The 16,749-nt window shown below is 42.0% G+C and overlaps 1 protein-coding gene across 2 annotated transcripts in view; it reads right to left on the bottom strand.

The window, feature by feature from the left end:
• Positions 1 to 288: 288 nt before the first annotated feature.
• Positions 289 to 16,749, bottom strand: part of PTCHD1 (patched domain containing 1) — a 55,243-nt gene continuing 38,782 nt past the window's right edge. For both annotated transcript variants that reach the window (XM_085008753.1, XM_021080574.2), the window contains one exon: positions 289 to 5,613. In XM_085008753.1, coding sequence (XP_084864879.1) covers positions 3,959 to 5,613 — 1,655 coding nt within the window. In that variant the 3' untranslated portion in view covers positions 289 to 3,958. The remainder of the gene's footprint in view (positions 5,614 to 16,749) is intronic.

Below are 16,749 nucleotides of genomic sequence, written 5' to 3'. Positions count from 1 at the left end.
ATAATAATGTCTTGAGTTCCTTCTCTACTCCAGGCTTCACCACAAGTGCTTTCTGAACATCTTCTCATTCAATTCTTAGAGTAAATCTGCAGCATGACTTGCATATAGGCTCTCCGAGGGCAGATTTTTTTTTTTCTGCTTTGTTCACTGCCATCCCCAGTTTCCAGAACAGTATCCGGGCGATATTAGGCACTCAGTAAAGTATTTGCTGAATTTAAAGATTGTTACTGTTAGTATCCCCATTTTACAGATGAGAAAACAGAGATTCACAGAGATCAAACACTACTATAAGCTGCAGGGCTACTTTAATAGGATCCGAAGGAATAAAAAGCCATCATGAGGAGGATATCATTTGTGTCCAAGAGGCTCTGCCTCATGCCACACCCCCAAGGCGGCTACCCAGCCCACCTGTTCTTGAGATAGACACAGCCAAGCTCCATTGCTGGGGCTGGAGGACAGTGATGTCATGGTCCCAGAACGCCACTTAGAACAATTGCCTGGTGGTTAGTGAAAATAAAAGGGTTATCAAGGGCCTTATTCAGAGCAGCATATTGTGCAAATAACTGTAGCCATGGACGATGGCATTTGGTTGTCTTACTTTTGCTGGAAAATTGAGGGGCTAAAAATTGTAGGCAAGGTGGGAGCAAAACAAACACAAACATCACAAATCAAACTAAAGCAAAACAAAACCCTAAAACATAACCCTCTCACCCCAAATGAAACTTATCAGCTGGAACAATGGAGAAGGAGTTTTGTCAGTGTTTATCGTATATTTTTCTGTGGAACAAATGTACTCCTTTTAGCCTGAGGAGCCCTCATGCTATTTCTTGGACCATTGCTATAGGACTTAACAATAATGCCCTATTTCAAGTATCATTTTCTTTCTTTCATACCCCAAGTTTCTTGTGAATTCACACCTTCTGCTGAGTTTTGCTCAATGAGAGAATATTACCCTGACTTTTCTTTTTTTCTTATTAATGGCCAAGAAAGCCCAAGTATCACAGTTTAGTTATTTTAGTTGACCAGGAGGAATATTTCTGATGAATGGAATATTTTCTTTGGTAAACAAACAACAAACACCAACTCAAAACCAACCAAATAAGCTTCTTTGGTAAAGTGAACATTAATGCCTTGGTTGGAATTAAATGAAAAATAAAACTTTTGCAAGTGTTTGCTAGGATTGTTCTTTCCCTCTTTATAGCAATTGGAAAAGTAAAACTTCATGAAGTAAAGACTTAAATTTTCTGGGAGTGTGAGTCTGAATTATTTCTAAAATGTCTTCTCCATGGTGGGGCTAAACCATTGCTATCAGAGCAATTATTAATATCAATATTAACAAATAAATAACACTGAACTAACAATAAATAATAAGTAGTAAATCTTGGCATGCAGAGTTCCCCGGTAAAAAAATTCATTCATTCCACAGTCAGAATTCCATAAGCTTTGATTTCAAGTGCTGAAAAGAGAAGTTGACAAGTTTGAAAACGCCCTTCATTTAAAAATACAATATCTCAAGGTATACAGAGACTCAGTCAAGTTGGAAAACTACTATCTGTCATAAAACAAAGTTCCACAGTAAGTCATTCTGGTTGACCAAACTGAACGGTTAAATTCTCAACAAAATCCACTTAATTGGTGTGCGTGTTGTATCAGTTTTGTGGAGTCATTGTAACCCGAGGTGCTCCACGTGGCACTAAATCAATGGCTGATTTAGAACACACTCTTCAGAAAATGACTTAGCAACATATGATTTAAGAATAAAACCAATCCCCTCTTCAGCTGTTTTATAAATAATAGCCTAGTTGCAGGCCCCTTGGAGAGAGAATTGATCGCAGATCTATTATGTGAACTTGCCCTTTTTCGAGGATTGCATTTGTCCTTAGATTAAAGCTCATTATCTTCTAGTTGAGTGCGTAACACGTTGGTATGATCACTTAGTGTGTTTGCAGGAGAGACTGAACAAGTGTGTAATGCACTAGCTATGATCTCCTGCACATATATTTAGAACTCTGTGAACAACAGTACATGAAATAGAAAGCACAGGTTTGCACTTGGTGTGGTTACATCTGAATCATTTGGGCATTTTTGCTGTTTGGAAAGACAGTGGTAAACCTAAATCCCAAACATTACCCAGACGTTAAAAAAAAAGTCTGCCTTGTGGCCAATAAGTCCTTATGTTTCTTCCTTGGAAATGAACTTTGAAGGGAGTAATAGCCCTCTTATGAGAAAATCTAAAATTGGCCTGCCCTGTCTTAGGCATGCTAAAATGATGGAAACCCTCCAGTGGTGTGACCTTGGGTGAGTCGCTTTGTTCTCCTAGGTCTCAGTTTCCTCCTCTGCAGGGGATGGGGAAGTTGCACAGTACGTCCGCTAAGGTTTGCAAAGGTAGGGTCCTTTGGGGAAATGCTTACCACTATAGCTGTCTAAATAAGCTACGCCTCTAAAAGGGAAAAATACTGTAGACATTTGCCTCAAGTGTGACCAGGTTTTAGCTTCATCTTTATAAAGGAATGCAGGGGTCTGGGGCAACATACACAGCCTCTTCATATCAAACCACTTCTGTTTAGATCCTGTAGATACTGCAAGTCAACAGTATAAACATCTAGGCTCGATAATGTGCAGAAGGGCCGTGCAGCGAAGTAGAGGGGCGCCAACGACGGTGTGGGGGACCAGGAAGATGGAAGTGCAGCCAGTTGAGCAGGAAAGCTTGACTGTCATCATTGATAGATTTATATTGGTGATTATATCTTCCTCTCATTTCCAATTATCTCACTTTCAGCCCTTTATCTGCCTGCCTGAAGTTCTCAGTTTCAGGACTCAGAAAGGACTTTCTTTTCTCCTCTGTGTGTCTGGGTAAGCATGTCTCCTAAGCGGAGGCAGACTGGCACTACAAGTGGGAAGCTGGGCAAATAACCATGTCAGTGTTTATTTCTCCTTCCTCGGCTATGCGTGGGCAGATGTTGTTTCTGGGCATCCACACAAAAAGTGCACGTAGGGCCAAACCACAAACAGCTGTACCAACTGGCCATTTTTTTCCGTGTTAAAATGGAAATACTGTCTCTGGGTTCAAGTAGACACCTGCTTTTCTTCCATCATGCCAGGTATTTGGGTTTGGCTCTGTGGTTTGGGGTACTCAGAACCTCCTGCCAAGAGCTGTTAACTAATAAAGCAGATTCATTTGGTGACAAGCAACCAGAAAGTCCAAAAAAGAATCGCCTTAACTCTGCAGCACTGGAGCTGTCATTGGTTTAAAGGTACATTAACCAAACTATTCAAATGTTAAAAATGTGTTGATGGGGGTGGTGGTGGATGTGCTAAGTTCATTCCAGACAACAAAACTGCTTTATGTGGATGAGTTCAGAGGTGACTCAGTTTCAGTCCAGGTGATGGCTACTCCAACTATGTGCCTGCTTCTGAGATGCTGGCTTGCTTTTGCTGGCCAGAACTTCACAAGCATCTCCCTGGGGTGCTGGATGAGATGGCTAAGACCTTAAACCACAGACCCTCCTTGGAGCTACTGCTCTGCAGAAGTTCTGGAAGCCTTATTGTTTGAATAATGCACAAAGCTATTTCTGCCTTGGCAACTGACCTTTCAATCAGAGGTTTTTGTCACCAAACCAGCAACATCTGCAGTGTGAATAAGAGGATTCTGCTTGCTAATAAGCTTCCTCTTACTTGATCTTAGTTTGAGAGACTATGAGTCTCCTCATGTGTGTGTCTGTGTATGTATCTGTGTCTGTGTGTGTCTCATGTGTCTTTAGATTTTCTCTGATGACAGCCTTTTATTTTAAAGATTGAAAATACGCAGTGCCCATTTCCCTGCCTTGTCCTTTACTTTTTTTGGCATTGCCTATTTCTTATCCTTACAAACCCAAGAATAACTTTAAAGGTGTTTCCGTTAACATCATCTCTTTGCTCTTGATAAGACCTAGGGTGAAAGTATAACAAGCAGACACTATCACACTGTTGTAATTTGGTCAACCACTCGGGTACTATCAATATCCACCATTTCTACACACTCAATTTCCTCCCGATTTTCAGGATTTTTCTTCTCTTTCCTTTTTTTCTTAGAGGGTGGCAGGAAAGTCAGTATCACAGGTAAAATGGCAAAGCAGTGAAAGAAGGTGACAAATGCTATTAAAAACAAGCACCTGAACAGTGTACAGGTCAGATTTGAAGGCACAGCTGCAAGAGGAATCAGACCAACAAGATAGCAGAGGTAACTCTGTAAAATAGCTACCCCATGCACTTCCAGGGCATTTTTTACCCACTTAGTTCTTGTGAAATCCTTGCCCAGGACGAAGGTGGATAAGAGTGGAGCACAGTTGTCAATTGTATAGTTAATTCCATAAATTAAGCATAGCACAGAAATGCAGTCGAGTTCTACTTTCCATAATGTCATGAAACCTATAACTCCAAACTCCACGGACACAACCGTTAGAGTGAGCCAGACATTAATCAGAGCATCTGCCACCAGGAATGCCGAGAAAAAGAGCAGGAACAAAGCACTGATGCAGGAGTTGTGCAGGGGGGCTCCCAGAGAGGAGGCATATCGATCCATGTACACGAAGGACGGGTTAAAGACAATGAACTTCACCTTGGAGGTGACAGAAAGTCTCCTCAGGGTCTCCAGGAGATCATAGAGTTCTTCTCTGTTCGTTTCCATGGTCTTGGCCACCAAAAACATTCTGGAGGCCACTACATCAACCTCATCATTGTACTTTTTAGAGAAGATGATGTCCTCTTGAAAATGTGAAAATTGGGGGGCTTTCAGGAAGGAATTTCTCAACATGTCTGTGAAATTTTTCTTAGACAAGCCAGTGGACACATTGAGTTTCCGAAGATAATTTAAATAGCTCTCAAACCAGGATATTCGCACAAACCCCTTGGTATATTCTAGCACATCTTCTTGGACACTGGTGTTCCAGTATTCTATAGACTCGTATATGTAAAACCCAATCACTGGACTGTAATTGCTAAAGTACTTTTGCTGGGCAGTAGTGTACTCAATGGTTTGCGTCGCCGTCGCTACGATGTTACTAAGGTCTGACCCTTCACTGACCTGCAGATAGCCCATTAAGGCAAAGGAAATATAAATAAGGTAAAAGAGAACTACAAAAGGCTTGACATAGGTGTTGGTTATCCAGTCACAGTAATAGCGTTTGAGGAAACATACCAATAGGTGACTCTCGTAAGTGTTCGCTTCCTCACCGTCGGTCGTGTCCTCGCTGAACCTGGCTGTCAGGAGAAACCTGTACCATGCCGGCTTCTCCTGCAGTGCCTCAGGCTTTGGGACTTTCCTACAGAAGATGCTATGCTGGTAATTGTTTTCTATGTAGCCAGTGAACACCAGGCTGGAACCATAAAACGAGAGTACATAGAGGTAGTTGAAGAAGATTGCGATACAGGAATTGCAGCAGAAAATCCTGGCTGCCTCAATGTTCGTGAAAGGGCTGGCCCCGATGCCGAAGGTGACCAGGTACATGGCAGTGGTGAGAGAAAAGGAGAGCATGGAGTCTGCATAGACCGCTGCAGTTCTCTCTTTAACGTGTTGGTCTTCTCTAGTTTTCCTCCAGGACGACAACATTTCAAAAGTCCCATATAATCCATGACCTGAGGGGGCAGAAAAAGACCAGATCAAAAGTTTAAAAGACTCCTCTCTGTAGCGGGGAGAACCACCTTGGTCCCGGGGAACTCCTGGGTCCAAGGAAACATAACCCGTCCCAGTGGTGACAGGTGACAGGTAAATGTCAATGACTTCTCCTGCGGAGAGAGAGACTCCTGTTTGGGTGAATCATAAATGTTAATGGATAGAGGGCAGATAGAGGCGTTAAGCTCTTCATGCTTCCTTCTGGCTTAAGGAAGCGGGGCAGCCTTTTGCCCATAGGAATCTGAGAAGACATGTGCCTCTGTCTCCTGAGGATTATACGCATTGATAGCTTAGGGTTGTTGGTGCAGTTTGCAGAGTATTGGTTTGCCTTGGTTTGTGGAACACTCCAGAGAAGATGCCTGGCCACTCATCATTTTGCCTGTCATCCCCACAAGTCTGGTTGGGGGTCAGCACAGAGCAAGGCATGGGCAGAGGGTTCCCAGTTAACGTGCCATCACTTCGTTAAGTTTGGCCAAGTGGAAGGCTTTAGGGAAAATGAAGCACTGTATTTCATTTGAGCCTTGACGGAAACCTAAATCACACCCTCTTTTTTCCCTCTTCCCCAAGTATCAACGCAGGAAGCAATAAATCTGAGAAACAGAAGGAAGCAAAATAAGTAGGGACAAGTTCGAGTGAACGGGAAGGGTGGAAGAAGGAACAGGATTCACATGAATTTTCCCTGCAATGGATAACAACTAAAATTCAGGTTCAGGATTTATGTCTTTTGTCTCCAGGGATATGTTTTGACCAGTTTTGCTTGTTCATAGATGACGTATCAAGAAGGCAGTGACTCTGCTGGCATCTTTGCACTGTTTGGCAGTGGCCTCTGAGGGACAGGGCCAGATCAGCAATCTCTCTCTTGAACTACTTAGTGCCTTTGCCTGCTTGGTTAGTATTTCTGTAACCCTGGAATGGCAGAGGTACAGTAAGTGCCCTGTTTTGACTTTATTTTACTGTCTGAGACCACATCTAGTTTAACTTCTCCCACCTCTCCTGGTTGGAGCCAGACACTTCCTAGACGGGCCTCCCTGGGTCTCCAGGCCACTGCAACATTGAAATCTGCTCCCCACCCCCACCCCAAAGTGATCTGTTGTGGCTTTCAGTCACCCCTGTCTTGGCACTGCAATCAGCAGATCTCATTTTCTGCTTCTACACCTTGATATATTCAACCCCATTATTGAGGATAATAAAATCTTTACCCTGTGGTACGATAGTCTTGTTTTTAGAAAGGAATTTAAAATATCCAGCCAAGCACAATGCTGAGTGAAGTGAGTCACTGTTACCTTGTGTGTACAATAACTGAGCGCTTGTCTTCCCTCATGCACGGGCTGGTATTTATATACTTATTGTGAAGTCTTGGCCTCCAACCCGAATGCCCATTTCATAGTCATGATATAGGCCTGTTTCCTCAGAGGGATTTGGCATTCATCTCAATTTAGTAGGCATCGTTTTACAGCTACTTCTAGAGGTCAAGACTGTCAATTTGATAACTAGTACCATGGCCCCTATTAAATTGGAGGCACCTAAACTCCCCAGACATGAAGTAAAAAGCACACTTGTTGACTGGCAGACTGTTGTTAATTAGGTTTTAGAAAGTTAACATCTACTCTTATGAGGGAAAACTATTTATTAAGTCTGTTTCCACTGTGTTCTTAGGAAGGACCAACCGACCTTTGATTAAAAGTGATTGATTCCTTGAAATGAGGGCAAAAATGTCCCTCTGAGGCATCTGGACCTTACAGAAACAATACTGACCATTTCATCTGTGGCCATGTAGAATAAGTTTTGGTGGGCAAGACGTACTTCAGAATTTCACTGAAAAGAGCAATGGAATTGTATAATAGTGTTTTCTTGATAGAAACACGAAACTTCTATTTTATTTGCTTTTGAGGGCCACACCCACAGCATATGGAGGTTCCCAGGGTAGGGGTCTAATTGGAGCTACAGCTGCCGGCCTATGCCACAGTCACAGCAATGGAAACACAAAACTTTTAAAACAGGGCTTTAGTACTTAGTCATTGAATATGGTAAGAAAATAAAGATACATAGAGCAGGGTTAGAATCAGTCATATAGTAGGATTTAAATTAAGTCTGCTTTGTAGTCCTTTGACAAAATTGATATGATATTTTATAATGACAGGCTCTGCCCCTGACTCTTGTTGGAAAATACAGTAAGAAGCCATTTCTTACCCTGCTGTTGCATAATCTTAGAAACTAATTGAGAAGAGGGATTTGAATTACCAGAGCTCTTAGGTAGAAAGGGTCAAGCTTGAGGGTCCAGAATGAAAATGATCAAACTCAAGGAAAGGTGGGAGTAGGCTGTTAGCTTGTCTCTTGAGTTCTGTTGCCACACTTTAAATGGCTTGTCTTCTGGAATTTGATGATTTTTATTGAGTCCTGACTCTTTTTGCACATCACCTGTTCTTGACCCTGGATGCAGTTCCACAAAGTTTTCTAATTTTATTCACAGGGGCTTTTGGAAACTCTGCTTCTCCTTCATTCTTCTTGCCACGGGAGTGCAGGCAGACACACACAGAGGCCAGAAGAAGAGGCTTTGAGAAAGACTCTGTTTTACCTGGTCACTCAGTGTTTGTTGCTAGTCACTGTAGGCCTTGCCTGCAATGGCCCCCGCCGTTATTCCTGAAAGGCCAGCTTCTTGTTTCTCAAGCCACACCTCCCTATCAGCTGCCTCCACCATAAACTCCACATTGCAGTTGTGCACTGCCTTCCAGGGGCTCTCTGGGTTTCAAGGACGACTGCCGACACCGTACCTGGGCCTGCTTACTGCTGTCAGTCAAGGGAGGGATGAGCGCCTCCATAGCTGCACCTGCCTTCCCGGGGTGTGCAGCCTGGAGTGCCTGCCTGGCACCAGACCTGATTCACAGCTGGGTATTTATGTTGAAGAGGTTGGTCTGTTACCTTCAAGGACAGTTGATCCATGAGGCCCCTGGGTCCTGGCCTGGACCCGAGGGGAGACATGTTCTAAGATCTCTAGGACATGAGGAAAGCCCTGTCCTCCCCCCCCCCCCAAAGAATGTCTGCTCTGCCCACAATCACAGCTGAATTCCCTTTGGTTTGGCCTTCAAGAGTATTCTTTTCACTGCAGCCCCCTCAGGAAGAGTCTGTCTACTGAAGCAGCTCCTTTAGGTCTGGGGAATGGACAGGGCATGGGGACGGGGAGGGAGGGCAGAGGAAATCCTAGGTAGGAGGAGTTCCCAGAGACTCACTCCTTCACAGTTTTTCCTCCAGCCAGCCCTGGTCTTGCTTTTTATATCCATTGCAGAAACTGGGCCAATGAAAACCAAGGCAAGGCAGAGAAGAGAGATTTTGGTAGGTTCAGCTCCTCTCTACTTTTCTCTCTCATCAGCTGCCTCCTTTCTTTAGCATCACCAGACTTGGCCCTCCGTGGCCAGGGCCCTGCAGGTAATAGGGCTCATCATCGGAGGGGCAGGGCCAAGACCTGGGGCAGCCCGATGCCTGAAAGTAAAAGACTGCGTCATAGTGAGCGTGCCGGGAACCAAGTGACCTCCCAGGGCGGTCCCTCTCTTACAGTCCCCGTATGTAAAGCTGAAGAGTTGCCAGAGGGAACTGTTAAACAACATACATGGATTCAATCAGATTCTGAAGAAAAAGAAGCTTTTAGAGTATTCACGTGTCTTTTAAAAGCACATCCAAGATGTTTGTTTCTGTTTGGGCTCATTGCAGAGCCGTAGAGTTACATGCATAAGAACACACGCATCCCAGTATGTGTCAACACACACACACACAAGTCCAAGTTCTCATTATTCATGAGTGACTGCAGCACGAGCTTTTAGCCAGGCCCTGGGGTAAGGACAGTAGAGCTCCTCACCAATGTTCAGACACAGTTTGTACCAGGAATGCAATTTAAATTTTATTGGCAGTAGACTTTGGGCTCGTCAGCTAAAAAAATCAAATATGAAAGGATTCAGGCTAATAATTTTTCTTCTTTTCCAAAGAATTTTATATCTTTATGTTCACTTAACTTTCAGACTTTGGAGCCAATGAAGAGAAAAGGCAGCCCAGACGATAAATAACACTAATGGTGGAAAAACCTCCCTCAACTGGCTAATCCTCCAGTCACTTAGGCTGAGTCTCAGGAACACTCACAGATTAAATCTCACTCTCACCCAGACTGTTTCCTGGGACCTGACCAAAGCCTTCAGGGTTGTTTACACTGCACTAATGTAGGAATCCATAGATGAATAGTTTTGAGTTAACCTAACTTTACCTAGTAGATGCACTTCTGGAAAGTTGTTCATAAAGTCGATTATATTTTTCAATGTATGGAATGGTTTTGCTATCAGAGGCAGGCTGGGTGGTTTGTTTATCTTTTTGTCAATGAGTATCACAGGCACACTGATCTACTCTGTACGTTTGGATGTTGTAAGACTGCCTTCCCCGGCATACAGGGCCCCAGCACAGAGGCTAATGCCTTCGGGCGCTCCTCACATTTTAATCCTTTAATCCTAGCAGGATTTCCTCATCCTGAGTTCCTAAAAGTAAGGAATAACTGAGAAGATGAGGAGGTGAAGTGGGATGGCTTGCGGATGCATGATCTTTCAGTTTCAATGCAAAAATCTTTCCTATCAGGAGACAACGCAGCCATCTAGAGCATGCCTGGGTAATGCCAAATTTCATATATGGGAATAAAGTTACTACATTCTTCTAGAAAATCCATCGAGTGTAATGAACGCATGAGCAAAATCTGCTTAAAACATTTTATTCTTAGACGAGCTGCACTAAGTAGCTTGTGTTTATAAAAAGCTTTTCTTTCGATGACATTGACATAAATTCATGATTTTTGTTTTTTTGAGAAGAAATTGAAAGTGTATATATGTCTGGGTTGAGTAACATCTGTTTTCAGGGAGAAGTTCATTAATTGGGTTACATTTATACTTTGCCAGTTATAAACATTTACTTTCTGTGCCGAATTGTTTGGTTTATCATGGCCTGTTTTGTCTCACAGTTAAGAGTGAGAGGAAAGGTGTACTCTGCTTAACTTAAGATGGATTCGTACATCAGGGCGAATACACACGCCTTAGTCTTTCCACCAGAGGCTTGTCACATTTTGCTAACTCTAATCACAGCGTTGGTTTTTTTTTTTTTTTTTTTTTTTTTTTGTCTTTTTGCCATTTCTTTGGGCCGCTCCCACGGCATATGGAGGTTCCCAGGCTAGGGGTCTAATCGGAGCTGCAGCCCCCAGCCTACGCCAGAGCCACAGCAACACAGGATCCGAGCTGCGTCTGCAACCTACACCACAGCTCACGGCAACGCTGGATCCTTAACCCACTGAGCAAGGGCAGGGACCGAACCTGCAACCTCATGGTTCCTAGTCGGATTCGTTAACCACTGTGCCATGACGGGAACTCCACAGCGTTGGGTTTTAATCTGAGAAACGATTTTCCTTCACTAAAGAACTACAAATAAGAGTCTAAGAAATGATTTTGCTAAAAGCTCTTTCTTGTTTAAAGATAAGGTATTCAGATACTGTGTGTGGGTGCACTATGTAAAATCAGTGTGTACACCTGTGTCCCATAATATATGCTGTGGTTATTGTGTGATTGTGTGGTATCTTTTTATATAGAAGGCATATGCAATACATAAATATGTGTATCTATGGTGTATCTTATTCAAACAGATTTTATATATTTTCATATAAAATGCGTGAATATATACTATATAATATAGAGAGAAATGTATAGTATTTATATTCAAGCAATATCAGTACATAATATGTTATAAACAAAATATAATATGAAATTATGTAATACATATTATGTAATATATTATGATATATAATGTAGGTAATATGATATATATTATTCACTCAGTTTGTACACACAAACACACACACACACACAATGAATAGGAGGTTGATGTGAAATTTATTTTACTGATGAGAAAGAGAAATGTTAGTGCCGCTACACCAATTAGTGCAAAGAAGCTGCTAGAACCCATCCCTTAGGTTCCATCTACATTTTGCTTCTTGGCTGGTGAAGTAGCCTAGGTGAAATGCAGGGTCTCCTTGACAATAACTATGAATCTGCTTGCCTCGGGAGCTCCTATAGACCCATCTGGTCAGCGCTACCTGGCCTAGCAGTGACTTTCTGAGATACTAATTCAAATGCAACAACGAACTAGGTGTTTCTCCTTATGGTCTTTTTTTTTTTTTTTTTAAACTAGCTCAGTGTCCTGAGGTTGCTTCCTGCTGCCCAACCTTCATGGAATCTGCCACTCCCCTATTCCCTAGACTAGTTGGCTATACCACCCAGGGGATACCCAGGAGACCTGGGTCAAAGGCCGAGCACCCTGATATTCTTCTGTCTAATTGAGCTCTGCCTTCCTGTACCTGTGCCCCTAGTTCCACTCTTGTCTTCCCTTGGGGTTAAGAATAAAACAATGAAACATGTTTGATCCATCCCCTCAAACCTATTTCTTGCCAACCCCCCCCCCCGCCTTACTGTAATATGACTGATGGAGCATAAGAATGAAAAGGTAACAACTATCCACAAAACTTGATTACACAGTATATTTGCATATTAGCCCCACAATGACCATAGGCCATTGCAAAAAGGATATTCAGGAAGAAAACTTTGAAAATAGTATATGGAATTACTACGATCTTATTTCAAATCAGATGTAAACAAAAATGAGAAGAACAAAACCCCTATAAATCATTTTTTTTCTAGAAACTACTGAACCTTTTAGTAAGTGATATCTAAGCAGAATATTTCCACAGCATTCTAACACTTCTACTCCATCACGTAGATTGTCATATTGTTGCAAATAATGGACTTCTACAATAATGTAGTAGGTTGAACTATAAGAAATTACCACTTTTGTAGTTTAAAAAGGGTCAGATATTTGTACCAATTTTGTAGGTCAAAAATGGTTGGATGTTGACGATTTTGTATGGTTTGAACTTTATTATCATCTGGCTGATGCCCCCTCCCCATTTCTCATGACTAGAAATATACCAGAATACTCATTAGGAAAGCAAAACTTTCCAGGTTTGCTTAAGTTCAGAGCAAAGATAAATAAGAGTTCCAATTTGTCATTTAGGACTAAATTTCTTATGCAAGAACTTTTTACCTCTTTATGAGCCTGAGCTCCACACACCGCATCAGATTCCAGGTGGCAGCAAATGAGAACAATTTCTCAGAGAACTGAACCTGGTCTTCTGGTTTCTGCCAACTACACGTAATCTTAGAATATACACCTGAATGAAGCCAAACATACCTGTTCTTAGTCTCCTCCTGGCACTTAATCACATCCATTCTTCCCTTCTCATTCTTGAATTTGAGTGGCCTGGCTAGATAATTTCGAAGGAAGAGGGAACCTAAATCTGACATTGACCTCAACATCTCAAACACTTGAAAGGGCTTGAAGAATATTTTTCTTGAGGAGTATTTTTTGTCTCACTCAAATCTCTGAAGCCTTTGTATCTTGATAAGTGCAAAGAAACCCTTATAAATTAGATAACCACATGTAAACTAATATCCCACATATCTTTCACTACAACTTCACTTCTCCCCTTTTAGCTATACAGAATGTACATGAAGCGCCAAACCTGTCATATGAAGAAGGAAAAAAACCCTTCCTTCTGTTCCCTTTTGTATTCTCCAAGATTCCATTCCTTTTCCGATTTGTGTCTGGTCAGCAAAGCCATGGCAATATTAAGCCTGTAAGGAGAGCCTGCATGTACAAAACTTATGCCAGTTTCTTAAGTCATACCCAACTGCAGGACGACGTTGTAAATCCTCATCCTTTAAAGGAAATTCCATAACGGATTAACACGATGACTGTCAAATGTTTACAAATGGCAGTTCAAGGACCTCAATACCTGGTATTAATGTAGTTTGGAAGGAAAGGCTACTACTTTCCACATAAGGGGTACAGATGAAATAAACTCCTCTTGAAATTATAATAACTAAAAAATGTCAATGAGCATTTATGATACTGTAGACCTTTAAGAATTTCAGCTCTAAATAAGCTGATGTGACTCATATGGACAGGGGTTTTGGCAGAAGTGTAGTTGTCTAATATGCGTGACACTGATTAAAAACACTCTAAATCCTGATGTATCTATGCTTACATCATTGCCAAAATGATTCATCTGTGTAGGATATATTCTTATTAAGCCAGAGATGTCATGTATCGTCTTTGCTAGAAACACCCAGTCACATCCCATTATGGTGAACTCTCAGAGTTTATCCAAATTCTTTCCTATTCTGGAATTTTGTCAGGTTAATACTGCCTGACACACATGGTATTAAAATTTTCCATTCTAAATCTTCTGTCATTTTGGCATTTGGCTGGATCTGGCCTTATGCGACCGGCATCACACTGAGAATGTTTAGTTGGTTGAATTTTAAGTCTATAATGTTTATCACATTATAGACCTATCGTTGGCCAAAGAAATGTCTGGAAAGGAAAAAGAGACTTTTTCTAAGATTCTTTTTCTTCTAAAGGAGACCATTTATTTTTAAGGTTTAATTCAATAGTATATTAATATCATAGAAAATCAAGAAGTTTTGCTTAAATCTGCTTAGTTTAAGCCCAGCCATTTTATCTTATAGACAGGCACATTTAGAAAGTGGACAAACAGTTTACTAACTCATAGGGCAAAACCCTTAGCACCGCATTTCTTCTTGGTCCTTTGAAATATTTATTGGCATTTTAGGATTGGTCATCAAAAAACCAGAATTAAACACTGGCCCTAAATGCAACATTTATGAACATACTCTTGCTTATACTTCATTTTATAATCACACTCCGAGAATGAAGAGTTTATCTGAGAAATACAGAAGGGCAACCATCCTAAATCCAGACACTGTTGGCTGTACGAGCTTATTAAGCACCCATTACATGGTGCAAAGTATTTATTGCAAAAGGGCCTTCACTACTAAAATGCGTAGCTTCCTTTCATGTTGTGACTAAGTAATTTGAGATCTCTTTGAGCTGAAAACGTACAAAAAGGTTGCCTACTGACTGTCAGCAGGGAAAACTGCCATCAAATCAATGCATGTAACATTCCTCACAAATTACAAACAAGGGTGTATTGGGCACTGCAGCGCTTGATCTTTTTTGCTGCACGTGCCAGCTTTTTCTGAATTGAATTCAGAAAAATTCAAGTTCAGTGAGGCTGGGTCTCTGTAGAGTTGTGGTGCTAGTCTTTCTGGATTTGTCTTTTAAAGACGCTTCCTTGCTAACAGCATGTTTTCATGGCTTACATCCCTCCCCACCCCAGATAGTACTGGTGTGTTCCTTTTGGGGTTGACGGGTTGACTTTTACTTACAATATTTTAAAGTTTCTGTAAAAAGTATCCGAAGCAGTTTTAAGAAATTTCAAATACTGTGGCTTATTATATTTAATAAAATTTAAGAAGTTTGGAGTATTTACTTTCATTTTACTTATAGTGAAATAGATTTTTTTAGGAAATTAATTTTAAGAGGTCTTGAATATTAATGTTTTACATAGAAATTAATTTTAAGCTCTAAATATTATAATTGGATTTTACTGAAAGAAATTAGTTTTTAGAAAGTTTTCAACATTGTTATCATTCTTGGAGCTCACTGGGCAGTACTGAATAGTGTCATAAAACCAGGAGTGGTAGTCCTTTTTCTAGCCCCGACATCTTTTTTTTTTTTTCTTACCTTAAGCATCTTAACTGTCTCCCTTCAGTTTCCCATAAACACTTATCCATGTTTATCTTCCTCCCAAAAAAACCATTACAACAAAAAACACTGTATTTTTGAAATGAAAAGCTTAAAAGAAAAGAAAAGAAAAGAAAAACCCAAGTATGTGACTAATCCTGAGCAAAACATCTTAATTTAAATCTTGACTCAAGCCTCCGTGGAAGCTACTCACACCCAGTCCTTACTCACTCTTCAAGGAGCCGCCCTGTATCCCAGACCCACATCGCCTTGCGGGTATTTTAAAGAGGCAGGTTCTGCTGCCATCTTAAAACACTGAATTCAGGAGGCAGCCTCCTTCTCTGTTGTGTTCAGCAGTGATGAGTAAACGGAGCTGGTAAATTCGCAGCATGCTCAATCTCTGCACAGTGCCCCACTTTTCCACAAAAGCTGCGAATGTGTGTTTATTGCCTGAGTCTCAATGCCCGTAGCCTGCAGGCCAGGAGGGAAGGCAGCACTTGGCACCCCGGCTCCCTCTTTGCCACCCATGTCCCCCCCCACCCCCCGTCAGCCCCACAGCTGAGATTTCCAGAGGAAATTCTTTTCTTTTCTGCTGCCCCCAAAGAGGGCATGAGGCATACTAATGAACTCAACTGTAGTTATTTCTCAGCCAATGAGAAATGCCACTTCATTTGTCATGTCACTATCTGATTCCAAATGACATTTTAATTTTGCTAAAGGAATTGATGAGAAGTTGCCAAAGAAAAGGGGGAAAGCTAATGGTGTGAGTCCTTGGCCCGTGAGAACCCTGCCCTCAGGCTTGCCGGGCATGCCATTTTCAGAACCAGAAGGATAGGGCAACTGGGGTTACATTATGACCACTAGGGCTTAATTTTTTGACCATTATCGGTACTGGGAAATCTCTGCAGCCCCCCAGAGAGAATCTGGTGGGATTCTCACACCGTCATTTCAAAACATTCTCCTGAGCTCATAGCAAGGACAGGAAAAAGTCCCCTTCCTATTTCTGTCTCACTATGCCTTCACAGTTCTGGTGCATTGACCAGACCCTTCTGTCAGAGTGAATGTGCACGTCTACTCTGTCCACCAGGGAGGGAAACCGAGGGTAGCGGATGCGTCATTGCCCGGCCTGTGTGCCCACCCATTCACCATCCTTGCGCTTACTGAAGGCTTCAACATTGGTCACCTGCAGGAATGTGCTCCCTCTTCCCCAGGAGTTAAGGACCCTGGGGAGAGCCCTCACCGAATCACATACAGGGTTCCTGGATTCACCACACAGCTCGCAGCTTCCTCACCGTGCCAGGAGACCTGACGTCTCTCAAAGGTCCCCAGTGGGACTGAGCCACAGGTGCCCACTGAGGTAACCTGCTTATTAATGTGCCTTGAATGGCCTTCCTTCCCCATCTCGTGTCCTCACCTCCCAA

This window comes from Sus scrofa, chromosome X, assembly GCF_054392235.1.
Source record: "Sus scrofa isolate SSC_HxYL_T2T_F1_AM1 chromosome X, Sscrofa_HxYL_maternal_Yorkshire_Landrace_v2.0, whole genome shotgun sequence".
In the NCBI taxonomy this organism is placed as follows: Eukaryota; Metazoa; Chordata; class Mammalia; order Artiodactyla; family Suidae; genus Sus; species Sus scrofa.
Note: the sequence above shows the minus strand (reverse complement) of the source record. Positions and strands in the feature narration are given on the sequence as shown.